Here is a 20,375-nt window from a genome sequence, read left to right as displayed (position 1 = left end):
CCCCTTTGAAGAGGGGGATGACTGAGGCAGCTTTCCAATCTTTGGGGATCTCAGACGATACGAAAGAGGTTGAACAGGCTAGTAATAGGGGTTGCAACAATTTCAGTGGATAATTTTAGAAAGAGATGGTCCAGATTGTCTAGCCCAGCTGATTTGTAGGGATCCAGATTTTGCAGGGGGGGGGGGGCTTGGGCAAGTTGCTGCAGGGGGTGCAGAGGTGTTGGGTAGAGGTAGCCAGGTGGAAGGCATGGCCAGCCGTAAAAAAAAAAGCTTACTGAAATGATTGATTATCATAGATTTATTTACTGGTGGTGACAGTATTTCCTAGCCTCAGTGGGCAGCTGGAAGGAGGTGCTCTTATTCTCCATGGACTTTAGTGTCCCAAAACGTTTTGGAATTAGTGCTACAGGATGCAAATTTCTGTTTGAAAATGCTATTTTTAGCTTTCCTAACTGACTGTGTATATTGGTTCCTGACTTCCCTGAGAAGTTGCATATCGCGTGGGCTATTCCATGCTAGTGCAGGACGCCACAGGATGTTATTGTGCTGTTCAAGGGTAGTCAAGTCTGGGGTGAACCAAGGGCTATATCTGTTCTTAGTTCTACATTTTTTGAATGGGGCATGCTTATTTAAGATGGTGAGGAAAGCACTTTTAAACAGCAACCTCTACTGACGGTATAAAGTCAATATCCTCCCAGGATACCCAGGCCAGGTTGATTAGATTGGCCTGCTTGCTGAAGTGTTTTAGGGAGCGTTTGACAGTGATGAGGGGTGGTCATTTGACCACGGACCCATTACAGATGCAGACAATGAGGCAGTGATCGCTGAAATCCTGGTTGAATACAGCAGATGTGTATTTAGAGGGCAAGTTGGTCAGCCCAAGGTTACTGATTTAGGGTTGTACCTGGTAGATTCCTTGATAATTTGTGTGTGATTGAGGGCATCTAGCTTAGATTGTAGGACGGCGGTGTGTTAATTAAGCATAACCCAGTTTAGGTCAACCTAACAGTACGAACTCTGAAAATAGATGGGGGGCAATCATATTCACATTTGGTGTCCAGGGCACAGCTAGGGGCTGAGGGGGGTCTATAACAAGCTGCAACGGTGAGAGACTTGTTTCTGGAAAGGTGGATTATTAAAAGTAGAAGCTCGAATTGTTTGGGCACAAACCTGGATAGTATGACAGAACTCTGCAGGCTATCTCTGCAGTAGATTGCAACTCCAACCCCTTTGGCAGTTCTATCTTGTCGGAAAATGTTGCAGTTGGGGTTGAACATTTCTGGATTTTTGGTGGCCTTCCTAAGATAGGATTCATACACGGCTAAGACATCCGGATTGGCGGAGTGTGCTAATGCAGTGAATAAAACACACGCTTCTAATGTTAACATGCATGAAACCAAGGCTTTTACGGTTACAGAAGTCAACAAATGAGAGTGACTGGGGAATGGGAGTGGTGATGGGGCTGCAGGGGTTAACCTATACATCACCAGAGGAACAGAGGATGAGTAGGATAAGGGTACGGCTAAAGGTTATAAGAACTGGTTGTCTAGTGCATTCGGAACAGAGAGTAAAAGGATCAGATTTCTGGGCGTGGAAGAATAGATTCAAGGCATAATGTACAGACAAGTGTATGGTAGGATGTGAGTACAGTGGAGGTAAACCTAGGCATTGAGTGACGATGAGAGAGGTTTAGTCTCTAGAGGCACCAGTTTAAGCCAGGTGAGGTCAGCGCATGTGTGAGGGGTGGAACAAAAGGGCTATCTAAGGCATATTGGGCAGGGCTGGGGGCTCTACAGTGAGATAAGACAATGATCACTAACCAAAACAGCAATAGACAAGGCATATTGACATTAGGAAGAGGCATGTGGCGAGTGATCATAGGGTCCAATGAGTCACGGAGCCGATTCAGTAGTCACTACTACGCTAGGCGAGCTGGAGACACGGCGATTCAGACAGCTAGCGGGCTAGTGCTAGCAGATGGGCCTCTGGGGACGTCGCAACGGAAGAGCCTGTTGAAACCACCTCAGACGATTACGTCGACAGACCAGTCGTGATGGAGCGGCGGGTCTCCGTGTCTGCAGTAAAGGGTTCAGGCCAATTGGCAAAAGAGGTATTGTAGCCCAAGACTTGGCTGGTGGACCTCTTCAGCTAGCCGGGAGATGGGCCTAGCTCGAGGCTAGCTCAAGGCTAACTGGTGCTTTCTTCTGGACAGAGACATTAGCCAGGAGTAGCCACTCGGATTGCAGCTAGCTAGCTGCGATGTCCCGGTGTAAAGGTTCAGAGGTTGCGTTAGGAATCCAGAGATGTGGAAGAGAAAAAGCAGTCCGATATGCTCTGGGTTGATATCGCGCTGTGCAGACTGGCAGGTATTGACTGAGCTGAGGCTTGCTGGTGTCCGAGTTAACGGTGAAGACCGCTAGCAGTGGTTAACTGACTACTAGCTAGTAGCTAGTTTGCTGGCTAGCTTCTGATGGGGGTTCTGGTTCTAAAGTATGAAAATAGCAGATCCGTACCACATTGGGTGAGGCGGGTTGCAGGAGAGACTATATTCAGTCCGTAGATGGAAAGTGAGATTAAAATATATACAAAATATATACTAAAAAACGAGGAAGAAATCGATATTTAAAGGAGAAGACGAGACAAGAGAAAACATACGTCCGACTGCTATGCCATCTTGCAATGAAAAAATGCATAGATAATAACAGAGAGTAGCAGCAGCGTAGAAGGGGGGGGGCTTTGCAAATAGTCTGTGTAGCCATTTGATTAGATGTTCAGGAGTCTCATGGCTTGGGGGTAGACGCTGTTTAGAAACCTCTTGGACCTAGACTTGGCGCTTCGGTACCGCTTGCCGTGCGGTAGCAGAGAGAACAGTCTATGACTAGGGTGGCTGGAGTCTTTGACAATTTTTAGGGCCTTCCTCTGACACCACCTGATATAGAGGTCCTGAATGGCAGGAAGCTTGGAGCCAGTGATGTACTGGGCCGTACGCACTACCCTCTGTAGAGCCTTGCGGTCGGAGGCCGAGCAGTTGCCACACCAGGCAGTGATGCAACCCGCCAGGATGCTCTCGATGGTGCAGTTGTAAAACCTTTTGAGGATCTAAAGACCCATGCCAAATCTTTTCAGTCTCTTGAGGTGGAATAGGTTTTGTCATGCCCTCTTCATGACTGCTTGGACCATGTTAGTTTGTTGGTGATGTGGACAACAAGGAACTTGAAGCGCTCAACCTGCTCCACTACAGCCCAGTCGATGAGAATGGGGGCGTGCTCGGCCCTCCTTTTCCTGTACTCCACAATCATCTCCTTTGTCTTGATCACGTTAAGGGAGAGGTTGTTGTCCTTGCACCACACGGTCTGGTCTCTGATCTCCTCCCTATAGGCTGTTTTATCGTTGTCGGTGATCAGGCCTACCACTATTGTGCCATCAGCAAACTTAATCATGGTGTTGGAGTCGTGCCTGGCCGTGCAGTCATGAGGGAACAGCGAGTACAGGAGGGGACTGAGCACGCACCCCTGAGGGCCCCCCGTGTTGAGGATCAGCGTGGCGGATATGTTGTTACCTACCCTTACTACCTGGGGGCGGTCCGTCAGGAAGTCCAGGATACAGCTGCAGAGGGAGGTGTTTAGTCCCAGGGTCCTTAGCTTAGTGATGAGCTTTGAGGGCACTATGGTGTTGAACGCTGAACTGTAATCAATGAATTCTCACATAGGTGTTCCTTTTGTCCAGCTGTGAAAGGGCAGTGTGGAGTGCAATAGAGACTGCATCATCTGTGATCCACAGATGTGGATCTGTTGGTGTGGTATGCAAATTGGAGTGGGTCTAGGGTTTCTGGGATAATGATATTGATGTGATCCATGACCAGCCTTTCAAAGCATTTCATGGCTACAGATGTGAGTGCTATGGGTCGGTAGTCATTTCGGCAGGTTACCTTCACTTTCTTGGGCACAGGGACTATGGTGGTCTGCTTGAAACATGTTGGTATTAATGACTCAGACAGGAAGAGGTTGAAAATGTCAGTGAAGACACTTGCGAGTTGGTCAGCGCATGCTCGGAGTACACGTCCTGGTAATCCATCTGGCTCTGCGGCCTTGTGAATGTTGACCTGTTTAAAGGTGTTATTCACATCCTTCCTGTTTGGCCCTGTCCGGGGGTGTCATTGGATGGGGCCACAGTGTCTCCTGACCCCTCCTGTCTCAGCCTCCGGTATTTATGCTGCAGTAGTTTATGTGTCGGGGGGCTAGGGTCAATTTGTTATATCTGGAGTACTTCTCCTGTCCTATCCGTTGTCCTGTGTGAATTTAAGTATGCTCTCTCTAATTCTCTCTTTCTCTCTTTCTTTCTCTCTCTTGGAGGACCTGAGCCCTAGGACCATGCCTCAGGTCTACCTGATATGATGACTCCTTGCTGTCCCCAGTCCACCTCCAGTTTCAACTGTTCTGCCTGTGATTATTATTATTTGACCATGCTGGGCCTATCTAGGGAGTTTTTCCTAGTCACCGTGCTTCTACACTTGCATTGCTTGCTGTTTGGGGTTTTAGGCTGGGTTTCTGTACAGCACTTTGAGATATCAGCTGATGTACGAAGGGCTATATAAATACATTTGATTTGATTTGATTTGACATCGGCTGCGGAGGGCGTGATCACGCATTCATCCGGAACAGCTGATGCTCTCATGCATGTTTCAGTGTTATTTGCCTCAAAGCGAGCATAGAAGTGATTTAGCTTGTCTGGTAGGCTCGTGTCAACGGGCAGCTCTCGGCTGTGCTTCCCTTTATAGTCTGTAATAGTTTGTAAGCCCTGCCACATCGGAACTGGTGTAGTACGATTCGATCTTAGTTCTGTATTGACGCTTTGCCTGTTTGATGGTTCGTCGGAGGGCATAGCAGGATTTTTTAAAGCTTCCGGGTTAGAGTCCCGCACCTTGAAAGCGGCAGCTCTACTCTTTAGCTCAGTGTGAATGTTGCCTGTAATCCATGGCTTCTGGTTGGGGTATGTATGTACAGTCACTGTGGGGACGACGCCCTCAATGCACTTATTGATAAAGCCAGTGACTGATGTGGTGTTCTCCTCAATGCCATCGGAAGAACATATTCCAGTCTGTACTAGCAAAACAGTCCTATAGTTTAGCATTAGCTTCATCTGACCATCTTTTATAGACCGAGTGACTGGTGCTTCCTGCTTTAATATTTGCTTGGAAGCAGGAATCAGAAGGATAGAATTATGGTCAAATTTGCCAAATGGAGGGGGAGGAAGAGCTTTGTACATGTCTCTGTGTGTGGAGTAAAGGTGGTCTAGAATTGTTTTCCCTCTGGTTGCACATTAACATGCTGATTGAAATTAGGAAAACTGATTAAACTTTCCTTGCATCAAAGTCCCGGCCACTAGGAGTGCCACCTCTGGATGAGTGTTTTCCTGTTTGCTTATGGCAGTATACAGCTCATTGAGTGAGGTTTTAGTGCCAGCATTGGTCCTTGGTGGTATGTAGACAGTTACGAAAAATACAGATGAAAACTCTCTAGGTAGATAGTGTGGTCTACAGCTTATCATGAGATACTGCTGTTGTTTACATATATGCATAGGCCCCCGCCCTGTGTTTTACCAGAGGCTGCTGTTCTATCCTGCCGATAGAGTGCATTACCCGCCAGCTGTATGTTCTTAATGTCATCATTCAGCCACGACTCGGTGAAACTTAAGATTTTACAGTTTTTAATGTCCCGTAGGCAGGATATAGGTGCTTTCAGTTCGACCCATTTATTTTACAGCGATTGAACGTTAGCTAGCAGGACGGAAGGCAAAGGCAGATTAGCCACTCGTCACCTGATCCTAACAAGACACCCTGTTTTTTTTCTGCAAAATCTCCGTTTCCTTCTCCATCGAATGACGGGGATCTGGGTCTGGTCAGGTGTTTGTAGTATATCCCTCCAGTCCAAGTCATTGAAGAAAAACTTTGTCTAATCTGAGGTGAGCAATCGCAGTTCTGATGTCCAGAAGCTGTTTTCAGTCATTAGAGACAGTAGCAGCAACATTATGTATAAAACAAGTTACAAACAATGCTAAAAAACAAACAAAATAGCACAGTTGGTTAAGAGCCGATAAAATGGCAGCCATCCCCTCCGGCACCATCTTTAATCCTTTAATCCACAATCTGGTTGTAAAACGTTCTGACCAGATATCAACCAGTAAAATACGTCTTTATCACATCGTATGCCAACTGGGATATAACTCCATTCTTATGTATTTTATTCCTGTCATGTTGCTATTTTTACTAGATTTTAAAAAAACTCTTTGTATTTGGCGCATGTGACAAATATAATTAGATTTGATGATTAGATTTTTTGTGTGATTCCCCAAGTCAGTGATGGAATACAGAAGCATAACTGCCTTTGAGGTCCACCATCAAAATGTGCTGTTGCTATGGTAACAAGCAGCAGCAGAAATTATGTTTTGAGCAAGTAGCATTCTTGGGGGAGATGAAAATAAAATTATATTTCTGTCTCAAAGGAATGAACATGTCTAGACACTGTTACTCATACATCCAAATCAATATTTGCAAATAAAATCAACTCTTCACAACATTGATTTGATATTGATCGTCTCGCTAACATCAAAGGTCCAACCAAGAGGTTTTTCTTTTTCCTATTTAATCGCCCCTGTTGCCATGGTGAGGGCAGGACCATGAGGGATTATTACCACAAAAAAAATGTAATTTCAAGATGGAGCAATAATAAGACCATTAGCCTGAAGTGGCGTATTGGCCGAATGATGTCATGTTCTATGCAGGACAGACACAGACAGTATGCCTGGACATGGCTGGAATAGCAGAAAATTCCTGGGACAGGAGACTCGAGGACAATGAGTAGGATGAAGATCATGCAGAAAATTGTAAGTACAAATGTAATCAAACAAGTCCAATTCAAATATTAATCTTTCCATTAGAACATGTCTGACATACTTTGCTGAATTCATATCAACAGGTCCCTAGTCAAGGTCTTTCAGAATGCTTCATAGGTAATTTCAGTTGTATGTAAATGGTTCACCAACCCCAGTTTTATGTAAATGGTTCACCAACCCCAGTTTTATGTAAATGGTTCAGCAACCCCAGTTTTATGTAAATGGTTCACCAACCCCAGTTTTATGTAAATGGTTCACCAACCCCAGTTTTATGTAAATGGTTCACCAACCCCAGTTTTATGTAAATGGTTCACCAACCCCAGTTTTATGTAAATGGTTCACCAACCCCAGTTTTATGTAAATGGTTCACCAACCCCAGTTTTATGTAAATGGTTCACCAACCCCAGTTTTTTTGTTTTTGTTTTTTGTTGTTGAAATTACAACCTACAATATAATAATATCATAAAGATCAATGTTTAAAAAATAATTTTATTTTAATAAATACATTTCAAAATGCATATACTTGCATTTTAAAATACAGAAATGAATTTGCAAGTAGTCTGCCCGAACAAAAACAACATTCTCACCAATGGTTACAAAAACTTCTTACTTGCTATAACTGTGATATGTTGTTGTTTAGCTATGTCAGTTGAATGCACTGACTGTAAGTCATTCTGGATAAGAGTGTCTGCTAAATGACCGAAATGTGAAAGTGAACATACCAAAATGAACCACAAAGCACACTGGGTATTATAATTGGCCGTGTTACAGGGTAGAGCTCATTACAATAATACTCAGAATGCTTTGCAACTGTCCATTTTTACTTATAAACTCAGCTAATGTAAACTGTGTTTATTTTCAGAAAACTTATCATGTGTAAATATTTGTATGAACATAAGATTCAACAACAGAGACATAAACTGAACAAGTTCCACAGACATGTGAATAACAGAAATTGAATAATGAGTCCCTGAACAAACGGGTGTCAAAATAAAAAGTAACAGTCAGTATCTGGTGTGGCCACCAGCTGCATTAAGTACTGCAGTGCATCTCCCCCTCATGGACTGCACCAGATTTGCCAGTTCTTGTTGTGAGATGTTACTCCACTCTTCCACCAAGTCACCTGCAAGTTCCTGGACATTTCTGGGGGGAATGGCTCTAGCCCTCACCCTCCAATCCAACAGGTCCCAGACATGCTCAATGTGATTGATATCCGGGCTCTTCGCTGGCCATGGCAGAACACTGACAATCCTGTCTTGCAGGAAATCATGCACAGAATGAGCAGTATGGCTGGTGGCATTGTCATGCTGGAGGGTCATGTCAGGATGAGCCTGCACGACGGGTACCACATGAGGGAGGAGGATGTCTTCACAGTAATGCACAGCGTTGAGATTGCCAGCAATTACAACAAGCTCATTCCGATGATGCTGTGACACACCGCCCCAGACCATGACGGACCCTCCTCCTCTAAATTGATCCCGCTCCAGAGTACAGGCCTCGGTGTAACGCTCATTCCTTCGACAAAAAAGCGTGAATCCGACCATCACCCCAGGTGAAACAAAACCGCGACTCGTCAGTGAAGATCACTTTTTGCCAGTCCTGTCTGATCCAGCGACGGTGGGTTTGTGCCCATAGGTGACGTTGTTGCTGGTGATGTCTGGTGAGGCCCTCAGTCCAGCCTCTCTCAGCCTATTGTGGATAGTCTGAGCACTGATGGTGTCACGCCCTGACCTAGAGAGCCTTTTTATTTCTCTATTTTGGTTATGTCAGGGTGTGACTAGGGTGGGTACTCTAGTTTTTTGTATTTCTATGTTGGCCTGGTATGGTTCCCAATCAGAGGCAGCTGTCTATCGTTGTCTCTGATTGGGGATCATATTTAGGCAGCCTTTTCCCACCTGTTGTTTGTGAGATCTTGGTTTGGTACTGTGCTGTTTAGCCCTACTAAACTTTACGTTTAGTTTGTAATTGTTGTTTTTTCGGTGTTCATTGAATAAAATTAAGATGTATGCCTACCACGCTGCACCTTGATCCAATCCTTCCATCAACGAGCATAACAGAAGATCCCACCACCCACGGACCAAGCAGCGTGCCGAGGAGGAGCAGGGATCCTGGGCCTGGGAGGAAAGCCAGGAGTGGAGGACATCCTGGACGTGGGACGAAATCATCACAGGAGACAGAAGCCTGCCATGGAAGCAGGCGGAGGCAAAGAAGGAACAACAACGACGACACAAGGTTTGCTGCCACGACGGAAGCCCGAGAGGCAGCCTCAAAACATTTTTGGGGGGAAGGCACACGGGGTGGTTGGCGGAGCCAAGTTGGGAACCAGAACCAACTCCCTGTACTCACTGTGTGGAGTTGGTCACAGTTCAGGAGCCATGTTTTGCGGTTCTACGCACCGTGTCTCCAGTGCGCCTCCACAGCCCGGTGCGTTCTGTGCCAGCTCCCCGCATTTGTCGTGCTAAAGTGGGTATCTGTCCAGGACGGGTTGTGCCAGCTCAGCGCTACTGGTCTCCAGTACGCCTCTTGGGTCCAGTATATCCATGCCTTCACAGCCCTGTGCCAGCTCCGCGCACTTGCCGTGCGAAGATGGTCATTTGCCCAGGATGCGTTGTGCCAGCTCTACGCTCCAGACCTCCAGTGCGCATCCACGGTCCAGTATATCCTGCACCGACTCTACGCACTGTGTCCCAAGTGCGCCTTCACAGCCCAGTGTGTCCTGTGCCAGCTCCCCACACTTGCTGTGAGAAGGTGGTCATTTGTCCAGGACGCGTTGTGCCAGCTCTACGATTCAGACCTCCAGTGCGCCTCCACGGTTCAGTATATCCTGTGCCGTCTTCATGCACCCTGCCTCCAGTGCGTCTCCCCAGCCCGGTACGTCCTGTGCCAGCTCCACGCACCAGGCCTCCAGTGATGATCCATGGCCCGAAGCCTCCAGTGATGATCCATGGCCCGGAGCCTCCAGTGATGATCCATGGCCCGGAGCCTCCAGTGGTGATCCATGGCCCGGAGCCTCTAGAGACGATCCAAGGTCCGGAGCCTCCAGCGACGGTTCCCAGTCCGGAGCCTCCAGCGGGGGTTCCCAGTCCGGAGCCCCCGGCGATGATCCATGGTCTGGTTCCTCCGGCGACCATCCACAGTCCAGAGTTCCCGGCGACCATCCACGGTCCGGAGTCCCCAGGCGATGATCCACAGTCCGGAGTCCCCGGCGACGATCTACGGTCCGGTTCCTCCGGCTACGATTCACTGTCCGGAGCATCCGGTGACGATCCATGGTCTGGTTCCACGGAAGCGGAGGGATCCGCGAGCTGAGCAGGGTCTAAGTCCCGAACCGGAGCCGCCACCGAGGCTAGATGCCCACCCGGACCCTCCCCCATAGAGTCAGGTTTTGCGGCCCTGAGTCCGCACCTTTTGGGGGGGGGGGTACTGTCAAGCCCTGACCTTAGAGAGCCTTTTTATTCTCTATTTTGGTTAGGTCAGGGTGTGACTAGGGTGGGTACTCTAGTTTTTTGTATTTCTATGTTGGCCTGGTATGGTTCCCAATCAGAGGCAACTGTCTATCATTGACTCTGATTGAGTATCATATTTAGGCAGCCTTTTCCCACCTGTTGTTTGTGGGATCTTGTTTTGGTACTGTGCGGTTTAGCCCTACTAAACGTTACGTTTAGTTTGTATTTGTTGTTTTTTCAGTTATCATTGAATAAAATTAAGATGTACGCCTACCACTCTGCATCTTGGTCCGATACTTCCATCAACGAGCATAACAGATGGAGCGATTGTGCGTTTCTGGTGTAACCACGGGAAGTTGTTGTTGCCATCCTGTACCTGTCCCACAGGTGTAATGTTCGGATGTACCGATCCTGTGCAGGTGTTGTTTCAAGTGGTCTGCCACTGCAAGGACGATCAGCTGTCTGTCCTGTCTCCCTGTAGCGCGGTCTTAGGCGTCTCACAGTACGGACATTGCAATTTATTGCCCTGGCCACATCTGCAGTCTTCATGCCTCCTTGCAGCATGCCTAAGGCACATTCACACAGATGAGCAGAGACCCTGGGCATCTTTCTTTTGGGTTTTTTCAGATTCAGTAGAAAGGCCTCTTTAGTGTCCTAAGTTTTCAGAACTGTGACCTTAATTGCCTGCCGTCTGTAAGCTGTTCATGTCTTAATGACCGTTCCACAGGTGCATGTTCATTAATTGTTTATGGTTTATTGAACAAGCATGTGAAACAGTGTTTAAACCCTTTACAATGAAGATCTGTGAAGTTTTTGGGATTTTTACAAATTATCTTTGAAAGACAGGGTCCTGAACAAGGGGCGTTTCTTTTTTTGCTGAGTTTACATTTATATTATTTTATTGAGCAGATGCTCTTGTAACAGTATAACTTTAGACCGTCCCCTCGCCCATTCCCGGGCGCGAACCAGGGACCCTCTGCACACATCAACAACAGTCACCCACGAAGCATCGTTACCTATCGCTCCACAAAAGCCACGGCCCTTGCAGAGCAAGGGGAACTACTACTTCAAGGTCTCAGAGCAAGTGACGTCACCGATTGAAACGCTATTTAAAGCTAGCTAACTAAGCTAGCCGTTTCACATCCGTTACACTCTTATCACACCATAGTGTCACACCGTAGACTTTTGATACCAATAAAGGGTGAAAAGGTGCCACAAAATTGTGAAAACCACTATATATATATATTCTAAAATATTATATATATATATATATATATATATATATATATATATATATAAATATATATATATATTTTAGAAAAGTAATTTGTATTTTGAAAATACAAATTACAGCTCTCGAATGTATCTTGTTAGAAAATACATTGGAGTGTAGTTCAGCCCAGTGCAATACAAATGACAAAATACTCAGAAGTAGTTGAAATACATATTCAAATACATGTAACATGAATACTGCCCATCTCTGGTTGGCATCAGGTTTCCTAGTGGAGTCCCTGAATCAGAGCTTCAGAATGTCTGGAATGAATTGTGTCTACACACACACACACACACACACACACACACACACACACACACACACACACACACACACACACACACACACACACGACATGACCTAAAACCTTGAATTACCACCAGCATGACATCATCGTGGCAGCACTGAGCTTGAATAATTTGTGTTCAGACTGAGCCATGTGTGTGTAACATGCACATTATAGACCACCCCTCCCCCGACCACACACTCAGCCTCCACACAGACTCTAATCCCCACATGCTGAAATGTAATGCAAAAATCGTTCATGAAAAAAAAATGGACCCGATAACTTTAACAGGATCGGGGGAAAAAAAGCGTCTGGCAACAGTCGATATTAAAACATGCAGAGGCAGACGAGCTTGGGGCCTTACTGAGAGGAATGAGACTGCAGCAGAGGGGAGAGGAGAGGGAGAGCTGCCTACTGCAGCCTGCCTGCCACACAGAGTCAGAGACAGATGACTACTACTATTATCACATGTTATTTTCCCCCGCTCAGCTACCCGTTGATTTGTGTATGAAAACCTAGCGCTTTTCTTTTACTCCTGCATGCTTGCCCCCCTTCTGGGTTTCTGCTTTTCGAGTGATCAGCTGATGAAGAGGCTAGCAGCTCGCCGCTATGCTGGCTTGCTAATTCTCTCCCCTCCAGCTGCAGCCGCAGCCCATCCAGCTACAACCCATTCTGATCCACAGAGTCAGACTGCAGACTGCAGCCAGGTAAATATTCGTCCTTCCTTCTTTCATTGTCTTCATTCATTCGCCCTCGCTTCCTCTATTTATTCTGAGGATAGGATTCAGCCAGGCTGCATCGCACAGACCGGCACAGAGGGAGAGAGGGAGACAGGAGAGAGAGAGAGCATGTGTGTGAGTGTCTGTCTGTCTGTGTAAGTGTCTGCAGTGTCTGTGTGAGCGGGAGAGGAAGTGAGTGTGTAGGTGTGAGCTGTAACAGATGAGGGGGTATCGTCTGCCAGTCGAGGAGGGGAAGGAAGAGGCAGGCTTGTTTGGTGATGATGGTACAAGCATAGAGCAACACACACACGCACACACGCACACACACGCACACACACGCACACACACACACACACACACACACACACACACACACACACACACACACACACACACACACACACACACACACACACACACACACACACACACACACACACACACACACACACACACACACACACACACAGGGTGTTTAGCTGTTTTATCCGTCTTTTAGGATTACTCTGTATCCCATTGCATTCCACTGTAGCCCTGTAGAGAAGGCTTTATAATGATAACCTTAAATGATAACCTGACCGATTATCCGCATGATGTCTTTTGTTGTCCTTTTTACTGTTATTTTTGCGCTCGATCATTCTCTTTTGTTCATGCTTTTCTCGCTTTCACTGTGTGTGTGTGTGCAAGTGTTTATTAGTGTACGTGTGTGGAAGTGCTCATGCATATCCACCGTTGGTAATGTCATACAGATCCTTCGTCATTGATGATGGTTATTAGGCCACTTTCGATATGGTCCCCCAGGGTGTGTTTCTCTGTGTGTGTCTGTGTTTATGGTGAGAGGGAGAGGGTTGACTGATCGTATATGCATTCATAAGCACAGATTACATATTTATTTAAATATACAGTTGCATGCACTTTCATCTCTGTTTCCTTGTAGATTTTCACATTCTAATACAATATAATATGACGTGGGTGTGCACTATTTTGGCTGCATTTCTGTATGGTTCATACATCAATATTCCGTTCAGATTGGAGTGCATTCCTCAGTCTCTGCTGAATGTGAACACATATTCACACCCTCTCTCTCTTTCACGCCCCCTTTCTCCCTCCCTCCCTCCCTCCCTCCCTCCCTCCCTCCCTCCCTCCCTCCCTCCCTCCCTCCCTCCCTCCCTCCCTCCCTCCCTCCCTCCCTCCCTCCCTCCCTCCCTCCCTCCCTCCCTCCCTCCCTCTCTCTCTCTCTCCCCTCCCCCTCTCTCCCTCTCTCTCTCTCTCTCTCTCCTCTCTCTCTCTCTCTCTCTCTCCCCTCTCTCCCTGCATACGTCTACTTTAATTGCCTTTGTGTAAAATACAGCAGTTGCTTACTGCAGACATTTGCAGCTATGAGAGATTAAAATAAGATAGACACCACCATGGGGAATCTCCACTGAGGATTTACCCCATTGTTTTGCCTCAGACTTTAGTGTTTCCACCTCCACGGCCTGGTTCCTGGTTCCTGGGCCATGGCCTCAGTGGACCTGCTTTGACTTGGGACCAAGGCAGATTTTACATAACAGCATTTACATAACAACATTTACATAACATTGGCTAACTGAGAACATGGGTTTACACCTTCCACAGTTAACACCTTCTCACAAAGAAACTGACCTGTATATAACCCTTTTTTTTTAGGCACTAAAGTACTTCCATATATGCGTACATTCATTTTTTAAAACTGGTGCCAGGCTGCCTTCAACCAAGTCTTGTGAGGCTTGTGGGTGTCCTAGAGCAAAACATGTGTTCGTTTGAGTCCCACCTTTCCATGGTGGGGTCATATTAGTGTATAGACCAAACTGTTCGGACGCTACAGACAGAAATGAGCAGATCTTCGGTAATGACTTGTAAGGGTCCTATCTTTCCAGAGGGGTCATATTAGTTTGTAGGCCAAACCGTTCAGAGGCTGCAGACATTTCCGTGAGAAGACCGATTTTTGGGATGTCTCCTGGGAAGGGGAAGAGCACATGCAAAAAACATATATCTAGCGTAAACAGATTGAGTTCTATGGGGATTTTTCAATTATGCTAATGTGATTTCTGTGGGGTGCAGACATCAACTCTAGGTTAATGAATAATTTAATAGTGAAATCAATAATCTATGCACATTTAGTTCATTCTTTGAAATCGTTTTTTGAAGAGGCTGTTGAATTGTTTTTCAAGGTCAAACTTGACTGTCTAAATCGTTAAGTCATCTAACTGCTAGACTTTCTTCAGAGAGGAGATCAATTGAACAGCTATTTAAGAACCACTAAACTGTCAGGAGTGTAGCTGACAGGAGTTACAGGGGTCAAATCACTGTCAAGAGCACAGTTGTTTCTTATCCCATCCCCAAACTTATTTCCAAATCCAAATTTGGTCCTATTGCATTTACATTTTATTGGGCCAATCTTTCTCCTCTTGAATAAGAAGATAACTTGTACACAACCCTGATTAATGTGTGTAAATTCTCTCTCCACTCAAATATTTGTTAATGTACTGTATATTCCAGGCAGCAGGTAGCCTAGAGGTGGGCGGCAGGTAGCCTAGCGCTTAAGAGCGTTGGGCCAGTAACCGGAAGGTTGATGGTTCAAATCCCTGTGCCGGCAATGTGGAGAAATCTGCTGTTCTGCCCTCGAGCAAGGCAATTAACCCCCAACAACAGCAGCTCCCCGGCCACCGATGACATCGATCAAGGCTACACACTGCACCGGTTTGATTCAGACGGCTTGGGTTAAATGTCGAATAACATTTCAGTTAAATGCATTCAGTCATGCAACTTTCTAGGTATCCCCTTTCCCACTTCCAGAAGCTTGTGCATTCCTATATCCATCCTTTGTGGTTCCCAGGAAGTGTAGATGTTCCTTAAGTAACAGCTAATTGAGATCCAAATAAACAAACAAATCCCCTCCCCTTCTTTTCTTCCTCCTCCTTGACCTCCCCCCATGTGGAGGAGAACGGGGCCTTGGAGGACATGGAGGAGGACATCAGCCTAAAGAAACGGAAAGGTGATCACCATGGCGACAAAGACTCTGAGTCCCGAGACTCCGGCCAGGAGGCTGGAGGTGAAAAGGTCAAGAAACGCAGAGGTCGACCTCCGGCAAAGAAACTGCCCCCCAACCCTCCCGAGCTCACCAAGCAGCTTAACACACTGGTGGACATGGTTATCAACTACAAAGACGGGTGAGATTACCAGGGAGAATTGGGGGCGCTGTGGTAATTATGTATTAATGGGTAATGCAATTATATCCACACAATATTAATTAACTACTTATTAGCGATGTGTAGATATGAAGGGCAATGGTGTTTGATGTCAGACCATGTAGGGAATGGTTAGACATGAATTACTTATATTTTGTGCCTCTATTTCACAGTGTGAGCATTGTGTTGCAGAAATGATTAGACAGAGAGGACCAGCCCTGACTTCTAAAATAGCATGTTTTCTTTCAAATTCTTTAATTGCACTTGATTAGACTTGCCTGGAACAATGGAACTAAATCTGGCCAATCTGCCACTCCAGGGAGTCTCAATCAAACGCTCAAAGCATTTGAAATAAAACAAATACTATTCTTAAGTATTCAAATACTTGGTTGGTAACAGTGCCTGTGCATACTAATTCCAGGTTGGGCCGTCAGATCAGCAAAGGCTTTGTCCAGCTGCCTTCTAGGAAGGAGGTGCCAGAGTACTACGAGTTGATCCGCAAGCCTGTGGACTTCAGGAGGATCAGGGTAGGCTCTGCGGACCATCTACACTGCATCTATAGGCACAGCACCAACCCACCCAAATCTTCCCACATACCAATTCAGCTCAGCACCAACTCTCAGCCTTTCAGCCTACTGGTGGCTCACCACTAACCCACCAACTGATCTGCTCTTCCCCCAAATCTTCCCACATACATCATAGATGAAAGCGCTAACCTTTCATCTGTCTAACTGTCCTTCCACAACCCTGTGGTTGTCATTAACAAATTAATATACAGCATTTCCCAGCATCATCCGAGCAAACCTTTCTGTTGATGTTGACTTCAGGTATAATACTGAACAAAAATATAAATGCAACATGTAAAGTGTTGGTCCCATGTTTCATGAGCTGATATAAAATATCCCAAAAATGTTCCATACTCACAAAAAGCTTATTTCTCTCAAATTTGGTGCACAAATGTGTTTATTTCCTTATTAGTGAACAGTTCTCATTTTCCAAGATAATCAGACAGGAGTGGCATATCAAGAAGCTGATTAAACAGCACGATTACTACGAAGGTGCACCTTGTGCTTGGGACAATAAAAGGCCACTATAAAATGTACACAATGCCACAGATGTCTCAAGTTTTGAGAGAGCGTGCAATTGGCATGCTAACTGCAGGAATGTCCACCAGAGCTGTTGCCAGAGAATTTCATGTTAATTTCTCTACCATAAGCTGCCTCCAACTTCGTTTTAGAGAATTTTGTAGTACGTCCAACCAGCCTCACTACTGCAGACCAGTGTATAGAGTTGTGTGGGCGAGTGGTTTGCTGATGTCAACGTTGTGAACAGAGTGCCCCATGGTGGGAGTGGGGTTATGGTATGTGCAGGAATAAGCTACAGACAATGAACACAATTGCATGTTATCAATGACAAATTGAATGCAAGAGATACCATGACGAGATTCTGAGGCCCGTTGTCGTGCCATTCATCCGCCACCATCACCTCATGTTTCAGCATGATAATGTACGGCCCCCATGTTGCAAGTATCTGTACACAATTCCTGGAAGCTGAAAATGGCCTGCATACTCACTAGACATGTCACTCACTGAGCATGTTTGGGACGCTCTGGATCGACGTGTACGACGTGTATATCCAGCAGCATCGCACAGCCACTGAAGAAGGGAGGGACACCATTCCACAGGCCACAATCAACAGCCAGATCAACTCTATGTGAAGGAGATGTGTTGCGCTGCATGATGCAAATGGTGGTCACACCAGATACTGACTGGTTTTCTGATCCACGCCCCTACCTTTAAAAATAAAAGGTATCTGTAACTAACAGATGCATATCTGTATTCCCAGTCATATGAAATTCATAGATTATGGCCTAATGCATTTATTTCAATTGACTGATTTCCTTATATGAACAGTAACATCTTTGAAATTGTTGCATGTTGCATTTATATTTTTGTTCAGTATAATGTGCATTGTATTTATGTGTCCATGTGTGTTTTTTTGTAGGAGCGTGTGCGCAATCACAAGTACCGGAGTGTGGGAGATCTGGAGAAGGACATCATACTGCTGTGTCACAATGCCCAGACCTTCAACTTGGAGGGATCTCAGGTTTGCCTCAGGGATGTGATCTAGGCCTGCTGGAGTTCACACCACTGCCTACCGTTTCTACATGAAATCCACATGCCATGATGCCACCAGCTCTTGATTGTGAGAGGCTAATTCGGTGGCTAATTTGGTTCATGTTATGTTATATGTGTGTGTTTGCTTTAGATATTTGAGGACTCAATCGTTCTCAAGTCTGTTTTTGAGAGTGCACGACAGAGGATCGTCATTGACGATGAGGAGAAAAAGGACAGCACTGCCATCTGTGACGATGGAGGTCGAGACAATCAGTTTGGTTCATCAGAAGGTGAGAGACCCGGCCTTTGTGATCTCAAAATAAACTGTTTGAATGACATATTCTTTTAAAACCCCAATAGTAAGATCAAGATGATGCAGTTCAGTTAACAATGAGAAGATAATTTTCACTTTTACACACCCAAACCATTGTGAGTCTTATCAAGCATTATAATTATTTAGATTTTTTGAATAGCTTGAAAGGATTTATTTTCTCAAAGATCAATGACAGAACAAACTATTATATGGTTGTCATTATAAAAAGGATATACGATATGTTGTTCCTCTTTTCAGTGAAAACGGTGACAAAGCAGGTGAAACAGAGGATGAAGAAAGAAGAGCGGAGCAGAAAGATGAAGGTCAAGAAGACAGTCTACAGTGATGTAGACAGCGATGAGGATCTGGAGGACAATACAGCTAAAGATGAGGGTTGACCTGGAGGACCAATGCTAGTTCATTTATCCTCTTTCTTTTCTCTCCGCTGTCACTGTTTTTGCAATGCAGCTTATTAGTTCTCACCTTGATAAAGATTTGTCTCATCTCAAGTCAAGAAGGCTACTCAAAGAAAGGAATTTACATACCTAATGATGTTGGTCCTCAAGTAATTCATGCAGCCTTAAACTTTCATGTCTCTTTACTATTATTTTGCCTTTTTGTTCTTTGGGATTTTATGGTGTTGCTCTCTTGGTCCTCATATGGAGGCTATTGTGTGTATCCTTAATGCTTAACCAGAGGTTATCTCCACCCTCTTTTTTCATGAATTGTTTTTGTATTTGAAAATGTTATTACTGTATGTGTGAAATGCCTTCATACGTCTTGGAGCATGATGATGTATTTCTGCTAAGATGGAGACCGCCCTCAGAGAGTGGCGCATGTTGATGACATCAATATATGTTGTGTTACAGGTGTGGGAGATGGCAGAAAATGGTTGGTCAGATCTTCAATATGACTAGGATGGACACTACTGGATTGTTTCAAATCTCAAAATGTGTGGATTTAAAATGAAATATGATTCTGTAATAAAACTCCAAATGGGAGAATTGTATTTGAACAATATTGTGTGTTCTGAATGACCTTACCACCAACATTGATTTCATACTTAGTTAGCAGATGTAAACAGATAAAGTTGTACTGTTTCAGCTGTAAGTTTTATATTGTATACTCATGGGCTTCTTGTGTTATTTTTCATTTTTTCAGTTTGGTTTAGAGTGGCAACTGCCAAGTCCCAGGTGACAAACAAGGAGGAAATAGATCTTCCAGCAGGAGACTGTAGGGATTTGTGTTGAGGTATTTTGTGTTTCTCTCTCTTGGCAAGACTGAAAGTTGTCACCCTATTCCTATAAAGACGGTCGGTCCTTGGCAGAACATGTCAACAACCAATGGGGAGACCAATTCTGGCAAGAAGTACAAGTCGCTGCAGTAGCTGTACTAAGATCAATTCTGGCAAGAAGTTGCTACAGTTCTTCTATACTAATCATGGGTTGTGTAAAAAAAGCAATACATCAGTCAGTGTAGCCAGCAGAAACATTCTATAGCCCACAGACTGGTTATATGGATATTCTTGTATTGTTCAAAGTAACTGTCCACTGAAAATCTCCCTTTTAAAAGTTCATAGTTTGCCCAAATAATGTTGTTGACTCATCCTATACTCCTATTGGTGGCCAAAGCATATATTAGAGAAAAAAACACTTAAATGAGAGAAAACACACCTCAAACTTGTATCTCAAACAGACTGTGCAAAAAAATGCTTGCTCTTTCCTCGTAGAATATGGTCTCATACTCCTGAGGAGAATGTGCTGGCCAATCAGCGGTCTACTCTCATGAATATTTTTTATGACCAGTATACACCCACACTATTCCAATGCAGAAAAGGAGCTTTTTAACATGTTTAATTACCGTTTTTTGGAAGGAAAACGATTTCACTCACAAGTGGCCGACCGCCTTCATTCTCTCGTGTAACAACATTTGAAATAGTGTTTTTTACAATAGATAAAAGTAGAGACTCAGAGCTACAAAATGGTATATCATACACTGCATTTCAGGAACAATGGGAAACTAATTCTGCTTTAAAAATTGATAAATTTGTAACCTCACTTTTGAGATAATGGCCTTTGAATGTTTTGGTACCTACTGGACAGCTATTATTTGTCTCCACCC

The 20,375-nt window shown here is 45.0% G+C and overlaps 1 protein-coding gene across 1 annotated transcript; it reads left to right on the top strand.

The window, feature by feature from the left end:
- The first annotated feature begins 11,962 nt into the window (after window positions 1–11,962).
- Window positions 11,963–19,269, top strand: LOC112242311 (probable global transcription activator SNF2L2). The gene is made up of 6 exons (XM_042302518.1): window positions 11,963–12,603; window positions 15,577–15,806; window positions 16,246–16,351; window positions 17,829–17,930; window positions 18,093–18,231; window positions 18,513–19,269. The coding sequence occupies exons 1-6, from the start codon at window positions 12,436–12,438 to the stop codon at window positions 18,650–18,652; spliced, it is 885 nt and encodes a 294-aa protein (XP_042158452.1). The 5' UTR covers window positions 11,963–12,435; the 3' UTR covers window positions 18,653–19,269.
- The last annotated feature ends 1,106 nt before the right edge of the window (window positions 19,270–20,375 follow it).

This window comes from Oncorhynchus tshawytscha, linkage group LG20, assembly GCF_018296145.1.
Source record: "Oncorhynchus tshawytscha isolate Ot180627B linkage group LG20, Otsh_v2.0, whole genome shotgun sequence".
NCBI classification, from domain to species: Eukaryota; Metazoa; Chordata; class Actinopteri; order Salmoniformes; family Salmonidae; genus Oncorhynchus; species Oncorhynchus tshawytscha.
The sequence above is the reverse complement of the archived record's forward strand: the minus strand, read 5'-3'. Positions and strand labels throughout refer to the sequence as shown.